Here is a 19,218-nt window from a genome sequence, read left to right on the forward strand (position 1 = left end):
CTTGTGACAAAAAATAAAAAGTTCTATGAACTCACTATGCCCATCAGCGAATACCTTAGGGTGTCTACTTTCCGAAATCGGGTCATTTGTGGGGGTTTTCTACTGTCTGGGCATTGTAGAACCTCAGGAAACATGACAGGTGCTCAGAAAGTCAGAGCTGCTTCAAAATGCGGAAATTCACATTTTTGTACCATAGTTTGTAAATGCTATAACTTTTACCCAAACCAATAAATATACACTTATTGCATTTTTTTTTATCAAAGACATGTAGAACAATAAATTTAGAAAAAAAATTATAAAGAAATGTAGTTTTAAAAAAAAATTACAACAGAAAGTTAAAAATGTCATTTTTTGGCAAAAATTTAGGTAAATTTCGATTAATATCAAAAAAAGTTAAAATGTCAGCAGCAATGAAATACCACCAAATGAAAGCTCTATTAGTGAGAAAAAAAGGAGGTAAAATTAATTTGGGTGGTAAGTTGTATGACCGAGCAATAAACCGTGAAAGTAGTGTAGTGCAGAATTGTAAAAAGTGGTCTGGTCTGGGTGTTTAAGCTAGGGGAGCTGAGGTGGTAAAGAGGCATTCCGTTTTGCCCTGTCATAATACATTCTATGAGCATCATAACGTCTCCGTCTGGTTTCCTGTCGACAGAACTTTGTTTTCCGTCCAGCATAATGGAAACCAGGCAAAAATGAGCTCTGCACAGGGCACAGAACATGCCTAGAAAACGCTCCCATAGAAGTCAATGAGGTCCCCTCCTGACCATTGTGTTTATGAACCATGGTGGCTGCCGTAAAGCATATCTCTAATTGCTGATAAGAACAGCTCAGGCAAGATGGCTGCCCCCATAATCATGTTCTGGAACTAGAATTAAAAAATCTACAAACAGATTAGAAAAAAGCCATGGGAGAGCTTAAAATATAACTTTTACTAATATAGTTAAAACATAGCGCCACACTCATATAAATGGTGATAATGATAAATATGGCTTAAGAGATAAGGAACAGTCTTACCATTTCAACGCAACCCTGGTTGAAATCAACCGAGCGTGGTATAGAGGATGCACCATGTCCAGGCTGGAATTTAGGTATGGTCATTGGTAATTGCTAGATGTAGACAGTGCAGGGAACCGATGTCCCTAGAAATCCCTGGTTAGGAATGGGGCGATTGCTAATGCAGCCCTGCCTGTCTATACAGAGTTCCTACCCCGTAAGGGGCGGCCCTGTCTGGATACCTTACCCTAAGGTAGGGAGGTGTCCCTAATAAGCCCTATTGGATAGTTCCCGACGTGTCACGTTTCAAGTGGTCTATCATCAGGGGAAATAATCTCGGATATGTGCAAAAAAGATATTCCTTTAAAAAGAATATAATCAACATAAGGCTGTAGACAACATAAAAGATGGTTCACAAAAATGAGAACTATATGAAGACTAAACAGGGACATACCTTGGATCAGTGGATCATTAGGATATAAGAACAGGACAACAATGGTCCCTTGTGAACTGGTAGACCCCACAAGTTACTGGGGGGCACCACTGGGGCAGATGAAATAATTCCTTAAGCTGCACGCCGATTACCATGCGAAGCGCCATGTTTATCGGCGCAATGCACACCCTGTAACTCCCAGCACCGCCTCTCAGAATCACGTGGTCCGCTCACCTGACGATGACATCACGCTGCACTATCAGGCGCGTCCACGGGTGAAACGCAGAGCGCCTGCCGGAGGAACGCAGCGCCTGGTCACGTGGGGTGGGTGAGAGACAGGAAAGGACTAGGCGCACGTTGCTAGGCAGCAGGGAGACGCTAGTGAGTGCACTGACGTCTAATACATACTGCGACAGAGCGGACTTAATAGCCAAGGCCCATACGACAATTTAGAAAGCATTTCATGCAGGAAATCAGGTAACATGGCATATATGCTCGTATATAAGCAGAAACAGAGAGCAATATACTAGTGAACAAAAGACACAAAGGAAAAAATTGAAAAATAATGAAATAAAAATGGGAAGAAACTAGTGGAAGAGGGACTATAGAACAGTGAGTCCCTAAATGGGGGGCCGTAGGTGTCATTATTCTACCCAGGCCAAATTAAGATAAAAGGGGGGGGCCCAGTGGAATGGCACGAAATGTCCCCTTATTTAGTGTAGACTAACCTCTCCCTCACATTCTAGTTACTAAGGTGATGGAAGAAAAAAATTAAGTTGTCCTATGAGGGTGAGAACGGTGCAACGCACCTCTCCCCAAGGTACTGCTGTGAAGCGTAGGAGAAAAATCAAAGGGGCAGTAACAATTAAAACGTGATATTTATTGGTATGACTAAAACAAGTAAAGTCCCCTTACAAGACAAACAAACAGATACGGTCGGGTCCTGTGTACAAGTGTGTCACTGGAGCAGTGACTCAATGTACCCAGGATCCCTAGGGCGAGCCCTTTATAAGGTTGTGTGGACCCCAAGGGTCAGGAGGTGCCACAAAAAGTGCTAATGAACCCCGGCAAGGGTGTCCTAGATCCCACTTGGAGAGCAGGAGCGAACCCAGGTGGGATAGAGAATAAGGATGGGTCTTACCGGTACCGGGTACCTGGGTACATTGGGTACATTGAGTCACTGCTCCAGTGACACACTTGTACACAGGACCCGACCGTATCTGTTTGTTTGTCTTGTAAGGGGACTTTACTTGTTTTAGTCATACCAATAAATATCACGTTTTAATTGTTACTGCCCCTTTGATTTTTCTCCTACGCTTCACAGCAGTACCTTGGGGAGAGGTGCGTTGCACCGTTCTCACCCTCATAGGACAACTTAATTTTTTTCTTCCACTATTCTTGTGTCCTGTGGATATGGCAGGTTTCCTAACCACAGGCTTAGATAGGGACTCTTGGCTCAACGAGGCCAAAACAGTCTTTTCAGAGCAAGCCTTCACGCAAAAAAAGTACACTCCCACCTTAAACGGTGCTTTCACCGAACTCACACGCATATATAAGGAGCACATTAGCTCCTGGTGGGAAGTACAGGGCCTAGACCAATACATAAAACAAGGCATAGTACCACGTGGTCTCCGTATATCCCTGACTCCTGCCAATCAAATTAGAAATCCCGACCTACTGAGAAAGTGGGAGAAAGAGGCGACAAACAGTTCCCTTAGGTTCATGCAGATACTCTTAGATGAGGAAAGGATTGTCCTTGAACGAGTAGAAAAAAACCTGGGGGATCAGATCGACATCACAAAGAGATTCCATCAAGATCCCGAGTTCAGTAATAAGGAGACACAACTGCAGAATACCATCGAGCGTTATCAGTATCACCTCAAAGAACGCAAACATAGACAGTTTTCCAGAGACTCACAGGACTTTAAAGAAAACAAAGCATACCTTTTTCTGACAAACCCCGATAACCCCCAGAAAACAGATCAATCCTCCACCGAGACCGACATCTCGGATAACGAAAGAGAGAGACAACCCAAAAAAATTTATTGGGAAAATTACAAAGCATTAACAGCAAAATTTTTTACAACCCCTCAATTCTTAGTGACCCAACCAAATGTAGATAAATATAAATATAGTCAGTTCATCTTTTGGTTGCATTTAGAAAAAAAAAAAACCCTCCCCTCCCTCACCCCTAGTCTGTGGTGCGTCAAAGTAGGACCCCCATAAACAAACCAACATGACCTCAATTAGTCAATCTTCCAGCCACCCCATATCCTATTCCACTGGTCCTCAACTTCCCTCCATTTATATATAATTTTCTCGTAGTTTTTTACCTTATCGGTTAAATTTATCCATATATTTATGTCTGGAGTGGATCGGGCAAACCAGGTCCGACTGATCAGAACTCTAGCCAACATCAATATTCTGCTCAGAAAGATCTTTTGATACTTGTGATTTTTTAATTTGGAAAAGTCGTTAAGCACGAATACATGTGGTTCAAAAGGAATTCGAATTTTTAGTTTATGGATAATACAATTATTAATACTATTCCAGTATTTTACAAGTTCTGGACAAGTCCAAATCATGTGGAGGAAGTCTGCTCCTACAATATCACATTTGGGGCAGTTGGACGTGGCTCTCAACCCGCATTTATTCATCCATAGGGGGGTAATGTATAGTCTATGGGAAATGTAAAATTGTATTAGAACATGGTTAAAGTTCTGGGATACTGAAGTAAGATTCCCAAAAATATTCTCCCACCCTTCTACTCGCAAATGCGGACAGTCCGCTTCCCATGCTTTTTGTCCTGGTGATTGTGTATCGCTAAACCGTGCCTTAATTAATAACTTATATATATTGGAAATCTTAGTTCTAAGAGGTGTACCCCCTACCCAATCATTCAGAAAAGATAAATTATCTATATCCAGCAGACGTTTATCGTCCAAACTGGATAGTACAGATCGCAATTGAAAATACTTTCTTTCTTATATTATGTGTCATTTCTGTAAAGGATTTAATTTCTCTATCTTTAACTACCTGTGAAATATATAATATTTTATTCTTCTGCCAAAATGTGTCAGCTGCAATATCATCTAACCTTTGTAAATAGAAATTATGCCAAAGAGGCGTAAATGTGAGTGAACCCCTAACCTTCAACCATGTCCTAGTTGTACCCCACACTTTCAGGAGTAGATTTATAGTCTCTTTATAGCCTTGCTCGTAGCTCTTCAAAAGCCCGGATTCCAACAAGGTAAAAATATTGTTATGAGCGTGGCTAGTTACCAACTTCCCCAGGAGTGCACTGTCCTCTGATTCATAGCACTTCAATAGCTGGGCTGCAATAAAATACCCTTTAAAGTAGGGGAGATTTAAACCCCCCCACTCCACTGATTTATACAACTGTCATCCCGACCTCTGACTCCAACTGAGGTCAAGATTCTGAGACGGGGCCTATCGTTTGTACCAACCACCCGATTTGACCTATTCCGCTGGACCAAGGATCTCCACCTGTTTGCACGCAAACTTAGGTGGCATAAACATTTCCAACTAAGGGATAAAAAAGAAAGTCGCGAGCTGGGGATACCGGTGGAGATCCTTGGCGATGTTCGCTTTTTGTACAATCTGGATAGCATGCCAAGCAACCCTGAAGGTAAAGGTCCCTTTACGGACCTGAGAAATAAGAGCTTTAAAATGCCGCCCACTGGGGAAATCTCGTGCATTGACGTCTTCCTCAAGCATACCCTAATAGAACTCTCCACCATGGACTCCTCTTCCATGAGGTTCAACTGTAGTAAGGGAGAGAGGGGTGCACTACAGACACTAGAGAAAGATAGACAAATAGTGATTAAACCCCCAGACAAAGGGGGCAATGTAGTTGTTATGAATACCTCAGACTACAAAGATATGTGCCTTACCATTCTCCAAGATACCCAGGGATATGAAATTCTGTCCACCAACCCCACCTGTAGACTCCAAAAAGAACTACTAGACATCCTCACTCAAGCTAAGTCGGATAAGCTCATCAGTGTGGATGAGTTCGCATTTCTCTATCCCCCCCACCCAGTAATGGCGACCTTTTATTGCCAGCCAAAGGTTCACAAAGAGACAACACCCATTAAGGGACGTCCTATTGTATCAGGAGTAGGGAACCTTTCACAAAATGTAGGTATCTACATAGATCAGTTTCTAAGTCCTTTTGTACAAGCACTACCTTCGTATGTGAAGGATACCGGGGATCTCTTAACCAAACTTGAGAATATAGAGATGGAACCGCATTGGCTCTTGGCGTCTATTGACGTGGAGGCCCTGTACTCGTCCATACCGCATGACAGGGGATTGGATGCAGTGGCTCATTTCCTAAAAGCCAGGGGACTACAGTACACTGCACACAATAACCTGGTCTTACAACTTCTATACTATGTTCTTCATAGCAATTTTTTTCTCTTCGATGGTCGTATCTTCCACCAGCTCAGGGGCACCGCCATGGGCAGTTCGTGTGCGCCCTCCTACGCGAACTTGCTCCTGGGCTGGTGGGAGGAGACACTGGTTTTTGGCGATACACCAAGAAGGTACCTGGAACATGTGGTCCTCTGGTCCCGCTACATAGACGATATTTTCGTTCTGTGGAGCGGGCCAGAGGACGCGTTCACCACGTTCGTAGAGGACCTGAACACCAATAACATAAACCTTAGGTTTACATCCGTCATAGTGAAGGATCACCTTCCGTTCCTTGACATCTCCATCTCTAGGGGCTAGGGGTAGTGGCGGTAGGGTACAAACAACCATCTACCGTAAAACAACATCCACGAATTCCCTTCTCAGGTGGGATAGCTGCCACCCTACCCCACTAAAACGTGGCATACCGGTCGGACAATATCTAAGAATCAGACGCAATTGCTACGATACCAGGGAGTTTAAGCGCCAGGCCGACGACCTGAGAAGGCGTTTCCGTGAACGTGGGTATCCAGAGAGGACACTTAAGAGGGCCTATCAGAGAGCGTGCGCTGAAACACGCACCTCTCTTTTACACCCCATTAAGAATCTGGTCAGCGAGCCTAGGAGACTGATACGGGTCATAGGGACTTTCGATGCGGCATCTACCAACGTAAGAGAGATCATAGGCCGCAACTGGGGGACCCTCTTAATGGACCCGGACCTGACCATGGTTCTAAGCCCTCAACCCTCCGTGACCTTTAGGAGGGGTACAAACCTGAGAGACAAATTGGTGAACAGCCACTACTGTCCACCTGAGAAACCTAGAACGTGGTTGGACAACCCGGTCAATGGCTGCTTTAGATGCGGACATTGCAGTTTCTGTGGTCAGCTCACTCAAAGTAAATCCTTCGCGTTGGACCCAGGTGGTCATGCCTATCACATACGTGATTTTATCAATTGTCGCACCACAGGTGTTATTTATCTTATCACCTGTGAGTGCGGCAAGCGATACGTCGGGAAGACCCGCAGGGAACTGCGCAAAAGGATGGGTGAGCACCTCGGGGACATACGGAACGATAGGGACACTCCAGTGGCAAGGCACGTCCAGCACCACCATGGGGGCCGTACATCTGCGGTGTCCTTCCTGGGCATCGAACATGTCCAGAAGCCCCAACGTGGAGGCGATTGGGATAAACGTATACTTCAGCGTGAGTGTTGGTGGATTTTTAAATTAAAAACCACCCACCCACTAGGCTTAAACGAACAATTACAGTTCGGTTGTTTCCTGTGAAAGGACCACAAGTGTATACCCCCTCCCTACGTATATACTTTCTTCCAGGCAAACCCTCCTCATCTGGGTCCCCCCCCCCCCCTTGACTGGACCTTGGTTGGGCTCATAACTACATTACCATATGTGACGTCTAATCCTGATAGAGTATGCAGCAATTATTCTATATATTGCTGCCTATTCGCTTGTTTCTGTAATATCAATAAAGATAGGGTACCTATTGCTAGCCATTGTGGTTTGCCCTGCCATTAAATATTCACTTCGTTGTCCAGTATGGAGGACCTGTGACTATGACCCTCCATGGACCAATTACCTGCGAGTGGCTTGTAGCAGCTGAGTTCAAAGGATACACTCAGCTCCACCCACTCAGCTTCTCGGAGATGCCGCGATCTCCGCCCTCCCAGCGTCAGCCAGCTCCGCCCACTCAGCAGCGGTCACCGGCCTGGTGATGGACGGACTGGGATGTGGGCGCATACATAGCGGAGGGACGGCCGCGGCGCTCCTGACTGATGAAGCGTACACACGTGACCCAGAACTTGGGCCGCGTCATCAGATTGGGACCGCCAGGTCATCTGACTGCACCTGCGTCATCAACCTGCGCCACCCATCGGAGAGTGGTGCACGCATGCGCAGCGTCCCCTTACCATTTAAAAACAGTAGCGGCGCGTACAGTAGCGCTGCCAGACGCCATACATCCGGCCTCAACAAAACGAAATGACGCCGGCCTAGCCAGTTGGATGCCACACGCACCAAGGCTTTGACTGTAAGTACAAGCATCTTCTATTGCCTGAATCCCCACCCGTATGTTTGGAGACTATTTTTCCACATATTGTTTTCAGGGGATCATTGTACTTTCGTATGTTGTCTTTTACCAAATAGATCAACCTCATTACAGTAGTTTATGGGGCGTTTGTACGCTTTTTATTTTTGTGTGTTTCAGATGTACCTGGATATGCCATACGCACTCTAGCTACAGAACCAACCACGTTATTCACCATTAAGTGGTTAGAGGTAGCCAGTACCTCCCTCCTAATAGCCTAGCATAAGCTTAGTTTCTTATGTGGCTGCGAGGACTCTCTTAAATAGGCTAAGTACACCTAATGACCTTCTCTAGTCTGGTCTAGGCCACGGGCGTTCAGTATTACAACACTGACGCCTGGTGACTTGGACATCAGCCACTAGTACCAACCCCTGTCCCCTGATGACTCAAGAGGTTGTCAGTACTAGTACTCTTTTTATGTATGTTCCATTTTTGACGAAACGCGTAGGGACATATGAGCATACTTTTTACATCTAGGGACATATGAGTACAACCTCATTTTGCCCACGGTGTTATTACCACCTTAGTCCAACCAGATTAGGTGTTCCCCTCTCCATCACCCTGACAGGGTCTCTTAGGGACCTTAGTGCAGGGCAAGGTTCCGGACGGGACCACCCCTTGCGGGGGACGGATCCCGTGTTAGGGCAACAGGGTCATAGTAGGTCAAGTAGGGCGCTACAGGGACAGTTGCTCCCCTTGCGGCCCCATCTCCAAAAGGCATCTTCCTACCTACGAAGTACCCTTCCCCCGGACCGGAACACCTTATCTATGTGCTAGAATAAGAACTTACCTTGGTCGTCTGCCGTGACTGTTCGCCATCAAGCACGGCTTGCCCCGGTACCGGTAAGACCCATCCTTATTCTCTATCCCACCTGGGTTCGCTCCTGCTCTCCAAGTGGGATCTAGGACACCCTTGCCGGGGTTCATTAGCACTTTTTGTGGCACCTCCTGACCCTTGGGGTCCACACAACCTTATAAAGGGCTCGCCCTAGGGATCCTGGGTACATTGAGTCACTGCTCCAGTGACACACTTGTACACAGGACCCGACCGTATCTGTTTGTTTGTCTTGTAAGGGGACTTTACTTGTTTTAGTCATACCAATAAATATCACGTTTTAATTGTTACTGCCCCTTTGATTTTTCTACTAAGGTGATGGGTCAATAAAGTAGATGCACGGGCCGCCAGAGGGGTTGCCCATACATGATTATAGGAAGCAACCAAAATTGAATTGCTCATTGAGGCCTGAGGCCTGAGGCCATGGTCTTAAGGTCATAGATCCATTTGGCCTCCCTCTGAAATATAATCTTGTCCCAATCACCACCCCTCATTGGTGGATTTACTTTGTCAATGGCCATGAAAGAAAGACGTGCACAGCCATTATGGAAATTGTGGTCGTGTTTCGCCACAGGAGTGTCCTTGTGTTTGGCAATATCATTTAGATGTTCACCTACTCTCCTGCAAAATTCCCGGATTGTCTTGCCTATGTACTCTTTTCCACACTGGCTGACAAGCCGATAAATAACCCCACGAGTGCGGCAATTAATGTAGTCACGAATGGTGAATTCCCTGCCTGTGACATTACTTTTGAAAGATTAATATGCTGGCACGCGATGCATCCGCTGCACCTAAAACAGCCCCAGTTTGGGTTATGGAGCCAGATGCAACCCAGCGATGGTTTAGGGGTGTATTGGCTTTGTACCAATCTGTCGCATAAGTTCCTACCGCGTCTGTAGGTTATGTGGGGAAAGTCTCCCAACACATCCCTCAGATCCGGGTCCATCAGCAGAATTGTCACGGCCATGGCTATGACCGTGACTCCTGAACCGCATGCGGTTGTCAGCGGTTTTGTTTGGTTGTCAATCACAGGTGAGGGCTTTGGTTTTTGCCTCACCTGTGGTTGCTGCTGGCAACAGTTTTTATGTGGCAGCATTGCAGCCTGAGTTGTGTCGTGGCTGCTTGCTGTGTTATGCGTGCGGTTCCACTTGGCAACTTGTGTGTTTGGTGTGCACTTCCCATGTTTGGTGTGCACGGGGTTGTTTGTCTGTTCACTTCCCCTTTAAGTTACTGTTTTCCCTTCCCTGGTGGAGGAAGGGTTAACTCCCTTTCTGTGTGTGTGAGACACTGGGTGTGTCTGTGTGGGTGTGGCCACTTAGGCCTATAAAGCCTCTGTGTTTGGCATGGCTCAGTGGGTTGCTTCAGCCATGCTTAGCTGGAGCAGCCTCCTGTGAACTCAATCTGCCAGTGGGGGCCACCCTTGTGGTCCTAAAACAAACTGTGACTCTTAGGTTTATCTGTGAAGTTTATGTCTTGATGTTCAGTTGATGTTTACCTTTGTCTCTGTTTATTTGCAACTATGGATGTCCTGGTTACCTGTGTGTGATGTGTGCTGTGTCCTCTAGTTGTTCTGTGGACATTAGTAGTGCATGCATGGGTTCCAGTCAGCGTGGCTGTGACAGATACGTGTGGAACTAGTAGTTTGCCTGTCATATCTGTATGTTGTATGTGTTTCCCCATTCCTTGTAGCTTGGCCAGTGAGACCCCTGTTCCTCCGTGTCCAGAAGGAACAGGCCGTCTTACCTTGACTCCTAGTTCAGGGACCGGTCGGAGGGTGAGTTAGGGATCCGAGGTTCCTGAGCATGGGTCCTCCTACCTTCAAGGTCGTCCCATGCAGCTAGGAGTTAGGGTCAGGTTAGGGACGCTTTAGGAGGTGACCTGCTCCCTAATCCTGTCGTCCTGGCCGAGCAGCCTAACATCTTCTGGCATCGCACGGCTGAGGGTTTTCCCCATCCTCAGCCGTGACCAGAATGTGCCAGTTCTTATCAATTATACCTCTAATAGACTTGGCTTCGCCGTCGTAGGAAGTTATTAGGCAAATACATTTTTTTGTTGATACCAATTTGTGTCTAGGATTGAGGAGAGTAGAGCGTTCCTCCGTTAAGGCTGATTTAAGAACACGATCAGGGTATCCCCTTGCCAAGAATCTCTAGCAAAGGTCAGCAGCTTGGTGTAAAAACTCTTTCTTTGTGGAACAGTTTAGTCTCAGGCGTAAATACTGATCCTACGCTTTAAGGGGAGCGGATGTTCACTTTCCCAACAAAGTAGTGAGTTAGTCGAGTTAGGTTTTCACTACACCGAAGTGTCTAGCTCACCCGTCTGGTTCTTAGCAATCAGGAATCTGATTAACAGGTGAATCGAAGCCCTACCTCATTCCTATTATGGTCCTTGACGATGGTCTCAAAGAACATCTTAGTGTTGAGCCATATGACAAAGATGTCATCAATGTACCGTGCCCACAGTCCTATGGGCTCGGTATGTAGGGCATTGTCTTCAGTAAAGACCAAAGTTGCTTCCCACCAGCCCAGGAACAGATTGGCATACGATGGGGCACATGGGCTCCCCATCGCAGTGCCCCTGAGCTGGTGGTATATCCACCCATTAAATGAAAATACTTTTCTGGTCAAGGTGAATTCAAGTAACTGAAGAATCAGGTGACTGTGGGCACGGTACTGACAACCTCTAGTTTGTTGCTTTAAGACCCAATTCATGAGGAATGCTTGAGTAGAGCGCTTCCACGTCGATGCTGGCAATTAGATCATCAGCACCAACGTGGACCACCTCCAAGCGTTTAAGTAGATCCGTAGTGTCCCGTGTGTAAGATGGCAGGGCTACAACAAAGGGGGCCAAGATCTGATCGATGTACTGTATAGGCCCACATTCTGACACAGATTGCCCACCCCTGATACGATGGGGCGCCCTTTAAGGGGTAATACCCCTTTATGTAGCTTGGGCAAGCAATAACATTTTGCCTGCCTGGGAAATGTTGGAAACATGAAGTGACATTCATCCCTTGTAATCAGGCTGTGTTGTTGGGCATCATCCAGGATGTCCTTAAGCTCATGTTTAAATTCCTCAATGGGATGACGTGATAGAACCTCATAGGTATTGGGGTCTCTCAATATTGACTCACACATCTGTCGGTATTGTTCGTTATTCATCACCACCACATTGCCCCCCTTGTCAGATGGTTTAATCACCACTGACAGATTATGTTCCAGGTTTGACAGTGAGGTGGCCATGGCATGGTCACAATTGGATCTATGTTTAGAGGCAGTCAACTCCCCAATCTGAGTGGTCATCAAATCCAAAAATACATCTATGCAGGAGACCTCACTAGTGGGGGGAGGCATTTTGTTACTTTTAGGTTTCAGGTTAGAGAAAGGACTAGTACCTTAACTTGGTGGAAGCTCGTTTCCTATATCAAAGAGAAGACGAACATCAGACAGAATGTCAAAGGTATGCCGAGTTCATTACACTGCCTCCTGTCCTGGTGCCGAAAGCGTTTATGTCACCGAAGCTTCCGCACAAATAGATGTATATCCTTCACTATGTGGAATTTGTTAAACCTCGGTGTCGGCACAAAGGAAAGGCCCAGCTCTAGAACTCGGATCTCTGTGGGATTTAAGGGCCGTGAGGAGAGGTTTACTACTTGCGGACCTCTCACTGAGGGGGTCTCGGTGGCTGTGAACGGTTTCTCAGGGGATAGACTGGGGCCTTATTGGTGGTTCCCTGATTGGTTATGCCCTGACTGCTGGGCCCTAAAAAACGAGAGTCCTGACCCCGATATCTGCCCCTATAGCGGCCTCGACCGGGACCCCCTCCTCTTCCTCCATATCTATTAAGGGTGTTATACCCACTCTCTTTATCTGAGTCTGAGAGATCTGTCTCCGTGGATGACGGGTCGGTTAGGCCACCAGTGGTATTCTTCTGGCTTATTGATGCATAAATTCTATTTTCTTTAAAGTCTGCTAGATCCCTAACAAACTGATGGTGCTTCCTTTCTTTCAGGTGATATTGAAATTTGCGGACCGTGAATTCTGGCGGCCGGTGCATCTACTTTATTGACCCATCACCTTAGTAACTAGAATGTGAGGGAGAGGTTAGTCTACAATAAATAAGGGGACATTTTGTGCCATTCCACTGCCCCCCCCCCCTTTTATCTTAATTTGGCCCTGGTAGAATAATGACACCTACTGCCCCCCATTTAGGGACTCACTGTTCTATAGTCCCTCTTCCACTAGTTTCTCCCCATTTTTTATCCGCCATTTTTCTTTCATTATTTTTCCTTTTTTTTTCCTTTGTGTCTTTTGTTCACTAGTATATTGCTCTCTGTTTCTGCTTATATACGAGCATATATGCCACGTTACCTGATATCCTGCATGAAATGCTTTCTAAATTGTCATATGAGCCTTGGCTTTTAAGTCCGTTCTGTGACAGCATGTATTAGACGTCAGTCCACTCACTGGCGTCTCCCTGCTGCCTAGCAACGCGCGCCTAGTCCTTTCCTGTCTCTCAGCCGCCCCACGTGACCGGGCGCTGCGTTCCACCGGCCGACGCACTGCGTTTCACCCGTGGACGCGCCTGATAGTGGAGTGTAACGTCATCGTCAGGTGAGCAGACCACGTGATTCCGGGAGGTGGTGCTGGGAGTTACAGGGAGCGCATAGCAATGGCCCCATCCCCAACCAGGGATTTCTAGGAACATCGGTTCCCTGCACTGTCTACATCTAGCAATTACCAACGACCATACCTAAATACCAGCCTGGACGTGGTGCATCCTCTATACCACGCTCGGTTGATTCCAACCAGGGTTGCGTCGGAATGATAAGACTGTTCCTTCCTTATCTCTTAAGCCATATTTTTCATTATCACCATTTATTTGTGTGTGGCGCTATGTTTTAACCATATTAGTAAAAAATTATATTTTAAGCTCCCCCATTACTTTTGTTATTTTCAAACTGCCAGTGGGAGCGCCAGTATCTTTCTTTCATTGCTATATACACCGTTTTCTCTTAGATGAGAAAAAAGGATACGCGCTGCTATCTGGTTTTAACTAGCAGAAAGAAAATTGGTGACACACTTCCTTTAAAGGATGTGTAGAAGTCTGCCAGTAAAACACGAACTTCTTCCTCATACTGTACAATCCTCTTAGCTGCAGGGCATTTCCATTGTACTCACTAGTTCTTGTTTTTGATTTGGCTTTTACATCTAAGTCAGAGTTCACACTTCAGTTATTTGATCAGTTATTTCCATCAGTTATTGTGAACCAAAGCCAGGTTTGGGTCAAAAGCACAGAACAGGTGCAGATCTTTCCATTACACCTTCTCTGTGGAGGCTTCACTCAGGGCCTTCGGACTGGCCTGCAGGGATACCGGGAAATTTCCCGTTAGGCCGGCAGGCCTGAGTGCCGCAAGGCCGCGGCCCTGGTTACAAGTGGGGGCGGCCGGAGGCAGGGCACAGCAGGAGATGAGCGCTTCCATTGTGGAAGCGCTCATCTCCATAGTCATCTGTATCGCAGTCCTCAGGACGGCGATACAGATGTCTATGCTACGGCAGGGGAGGGAGAGGTGTGTCCCCTCCTGTGAATCCCATGCTTGTGAATATTTTAGAGATAGGATGGATTTAGCATAGCAGGCCTGTGAAATTCAGTTGATTTTAGGCTATTTTATTGAAAGAAAAAGGAAAAAGTCTGGTACCGTGTAGCCAATAGAAAAATAGTTTAGTGCTCTCATTAAGAGAAACAAAATAAGAGTATTCCAGGTTTGATACCTTTTTATGGCTAACAAAAATAGAAGTAATGATGTTACTCCTTAAGATTACTCCTATTTTTGTTAGCCATAAAAAGGTATCAAACCTGCAATACTCTTATTTTGTTTCTCTTAATGAGAGCACTAGGCTATTTTATGACATGCAGTGACTACTGCTGTAAAGAGACAACTCAGGCAAAATATAGCTACAAGATGAATAGGACAGCAACAGCATTAGTAAGTTGGAATTTCCAGCAGCCTGCAGGCTAGAGACTTGGGTTTTGCTATGATTTATGTAAAATATGAAAATGAGACATCATACAGTACAAGACAGTACCCTTCTAACAAAGCTAAAACCAGCCCTGTACCACACATGGGTCCAGACATTCAATGCTCCAATTGCTTTGCTAGATTATATTCAGCCTGGCCGCTAAGGGTGTGTGTCTTTTCTGCTGTAGTTCTCTCCCTGTAACTGTCACAGCTTCTAAAAAAACATATGGATGGTGGCAGTTGAAGATTTAATCTGAGCATGTCCGACCAGCTCAGTGAGACGGACAAAAAAATAAGGAAAAGAACAAACGGCAGGTGGCGCTATACAGATACATTTTATTGAATAGCTCACTGGCTATACTAAATGTTTAATTGTATGCAATTACAAAAATATTCATATTCAGGTGCTGGTTTGAAAAATTGCTGAATATTTTTGTGACACAACCCCTTTAAGTCAAAACTTGGTATCAGTTTGGCTTATTTTGTTGCTAAATAGTAGAAACTGTAGAGTCGGAGACATTTCTGCCATAGAGCCAAAGTATCCAGTGTTTAGCCCCTCTAAGTGAAAAATTAGAACAATGGTCATTTTTTCTTGCTACTTCTTTTCTACTCTTGCTGGATCTGTATTGTCGCGTACTATACGTCCTTATACACATGGTTGATCTTGGTCTCTGGGAGTCTACCCTTTACTATCCTGCTCTACCTATAAGTGTAGGACAGAGGTACACAGGAAACCTTGTGAAAAAAATACTTGGCACCTATGTGGGTCACAGTCGCCACTACCCTTCTACTGTACCTTGCATGGTTCCCAACTTCCCTTGGTGCAACATGCACGTTTCATATTTTTCTAGACAGCACCAGAACAGCACTAAGCCTTGACAAATACAGTTCCAGTCCAGTACCAACTCTGTAAGGATTTCTAGCTACATTTGTCATGTAACACCACAGTCTGAACAATAACTTACAAGTGGAAAATACAGTGGTCCCTCAAGATACAATGGCCTCAGGATACAATATTTTCAACACACAATGGTCTTTTTTTGACCTATCTTAAGTTGAAACTAGACTCAACATACAATATCTCAGACTCAGATCCAACCCATCAAGGCCACTTCTCTGGTAAATATCTGGATTAGTTGCTAGTTAGCAGTTATTCCTGGATGTTATATGTAAGGACCTGTTTTATCTGTCTTAATTATCTGCTTATATTTCTTAAATCTTCATTTTCTTTCATCTTGGATGATGTATTGGGGCTTTGGAACCGATTTACTCACGTTACAATGGTTTCAACATACAATGGTCGCCCTGGAACCAATTAATATTGTAACTTGAGGGACCACTTGCACTTTTAAATGTCCAGCTACCGTACAACACTTTAGATTTTCATTGCAATTGCTCAGGAAAAATAATACTTTTTGGTAGTAGAACCTGTTCCCCGCGAGCCTGCTCATCGGAGAGGGGATATTGCAGTAATATCTCATTGCAGTTTCCTCTCCCCTTTAACAGAGCAGTTATCCTCTAATCTAATCTCCCAGTCTCTCAATCTCTCTCTTTTGGCCACCAGACAAGCTCTTGGCATCTGAGTACAGGCCTCCTGCCTCTGCAGCATATGCCCCGAAACTAGCTCCTCATGTGGTCACAGCCACACTCCTTGTACTTCCTTGTCCTCCTGCCTTTAATCACCTCCTCCCACACTCCTTGCAGGCTACGCCATGGCACAAATCTCAGCACCACAACACTACTCTACCTCTATTACACATGCTGACAATAGCACAACAAAGACACAAACTAAAACATACAAGAGACAACATCAACACCAAAGGAGAATGAGAGGGGCCCTTACATGCTTTTGCCTGACTGTTAGGGGTACACCAGTCTCAGTACTGCACATGTTGTCCCTTTTCTATGGATATATACTGTATGCAAAGTCACGTTCTTTAAATATCACATGTATTAATACAACTACAGTATGTAAGTTATATAATGCTTGCTTTGAACTAAATGTGCTGTCTTGAAGCCCACGTGTTTGCATTATTACATTCAGTGCTAACATATGGGACACACTTTGACGTCTGTGAAAGGATTATTGGAATATGCGATTCTAGGGTCAAAATGCAGCTTACTGTTGGTGATCCTCTTTAAACAAGCGGGTAGCATACTCCTGACATAGGATAAGTGGACTTGATTATGAACCACTGCAAATTCTCTGATCACTCATCCACAGAGTATACTGTACATTTCAGGGATTTAGGTTTAAATAAGAGCATTACAATGTTAGCTATAAGCTCTAGTTCCATTGAGATACTTCATCGTATCTCCATTGTGAATATATCAATAATTAATTAGAGTTGGACTTGTCTTCCATCCACAGCTACATTATGGAAAGTTGTGCAGTTGGATACTTTGATTCATTGTCTCCCCACACACACATATCCCTCACCCACAACAGATGTGCATAAAAGGATTTTCCAAGATTTTTATACCGATAACCAGTCCTCTGGATAGGTCATCAGTATCTGATACGTGGGGTCTGACACCCAGGACCCCAACCGATCAGCTGTTTTGAGAAGGCACTGGCACTCCTGTGAGCGCTGCGGCCTTCTCCAGGCTCACCAAGCACAGCGCCGTACATTGTATAGCGGCTGTGCTTGGTATCGCTTTCACCCCCTATTCCCTTGAACGGTGCTGACCTGCTCCTAGGCCACGTGACCGATGAACGTGTTATGAATCGGCCTAGGAAAAGCAGAGAGAAGGCCAGAGCACTCACAGGAGCGCCGGTGCCTTATCAAACAGCTGATCGTGGGGGGCCCAGGTGTCGGACCCCCCACAGAACAGATACTGATGACCTATCCTGCGGACAGGTCATCAGTTTAAAAATCTCGGAAAACCTTTATTCATTTGGTCTAATGCCTAATAATCTTTGAGGAAAGTCAGTCATAATTCACACAACATTCTGGTAGACGGATAGAAATTTAGACAGACAGATGACGCGTTTTTATGTATATGTAATAAAGATACCAGTAGATCTCTAACATTTAAGTAAATCATGTCCTGTTTCCTGCAGTCTTCATGGAGTCCAGGCTGTCTGTCAGAGGATTTTCCTTGTAGCCAACATGTCGATGTCAACTCAGATGTTGGACTTAGTTCTCAGATATGTGAGTTCTGCCATGCAGTATTTCCAGCAGGAGCAGCGACTGGAGGAGAATTTCTTGGACACCTCGCTGGGCACATGGAGTGAACGTCACCTTCTTGCCATTAATCTAGAGAAGCACACAATTTATGAAGTTGGCCTATCATACAGTAGAAATGATTCAATCATCAAAAATCTAGATATTAGCAAATATCTGTCTCAGTTTTGCACCTTCATGTAACCTTCATTACTTGGTTTTTAAATCACATCCTGCAACTGTTAATGAATACATTAGTAAACCTGTTTGGTTTATTAAAATGTTCTTCAAATGCTGGTCCATTAGACGTGTGTATTAGTGAAAATATATACAAATACATCTGGCAATAGGATGAAATGATAGAACTGTACAGAAAGATAATGTATGTAAAAGCTATGGACACCATTGGCTGTAGTATGGGATAAAACATATTTGTAATTGTTTTTATTAAAAATGTTGCTCTGTTTGTCTTCTGCAGCCTGCCTGTATACACATACACTGGAGGCTGCTCAATGCCATTCAGTGTGAAATCCATCAGATGAACTCTGTGATCATGTAGTCTCCGGACCCTCTCTCTGCTCTCCTGAATGCTCATGAATCCCTTTTGATTTAAATGTATTTGGTTGTAAGGATGTCAGATTAGATTTGTATTCAGGAGAGCAGGGAGAGGGGGCTATAGATCGAGCCTTTATCTTTAGGATATTTAAGGTACTTGCAGTTTCATTGACTAAGGTGAACCATAACTGAAGGATTTATTGGGAGAGCTGAGTGATTTCTTCTTGACCACTAGATTTCAAAGACAGGCAATACAATTCTTAAAAAATATTCTATAATATAGCAATATCCCCTTTCTTTTACTAGTTATTCAAAAAACGACACTTATTATATAATGATTTCTTCTAGAGAGGAGCCCTGGTGTAAGAATTCTTCTATAATAGGCCTCAAAGAAGAAAGTTCCAGGTTTATTATTTAAGCTTACCACTAGGGGGCTGTGAAACACCAGAAAGGAAACCCTTGCTTGTCAATCCATTTGCGTACTGTATTTTACAGGGAATGTGAACGCTAAAATGTAACTTATATAGTGTATACTGTGATCTGCAATCAGCATTTTTGTGTAACATCATCCAAGTTTTGGAGCAATGTGCAAGCAGTAACTATTTTAGCAGTGGCGTAGCCTGGGGGGGCCGTGGGTGCCGTTGCCCCGGGTGCCAAATTGCAGGGGGCGCCAG

The 19,218-nt window shown here is 44.9% G+C and overlaps 1 protein-coding gene across 6 annotated transcripts in view; it reads left to right on the forward strand.

The window, feature by feature from the left end:
• The window catches only part of LOC122933321 (TRAF family member-associated NF-kappa-B activator-like), a 90,245-nt gene that overhangs the window by 39,394 nt on the left and 31,633 nt on the right, over positions 1-19,218 (forward strand). For 5 of the 6 annotated variants that reach the window (XM_044288258.1, XM_044288257.1, XM_044288256.1 and 2 more), the window contains one exon: positions 17,887-18,455. The exons of the other annotated variant lie outside the window; for it this stretch is intronic. In XM_044288258.1, coding sequence (XP_044144193.1) covers positions 17,887-18,060 — 174 coding nt within the window. In that variant the 3' untranslated portion in view covers positions 18,061-18,455. Of the gene's footprint in view, positions 1-17,886; positions 18,456-19,218 lie in introns of those variants that run through there. 6 annotated transcript variants of the gene reach the window in all.

This window comes from Bufo gargarizans, chromosome 3 (assembly GCF_014858855.1).
Source record: "Bufo gargarizans isolate SCDJY-AF-19 chromosome 3, ASM1485885v1, whole genome shotgun sequence".
Lineage (NCBI taxonomy): Eukaryota > Metazoa > Chordata > Amphibia > Anura > Bufonidae > Bufo > Bufo gargarizans.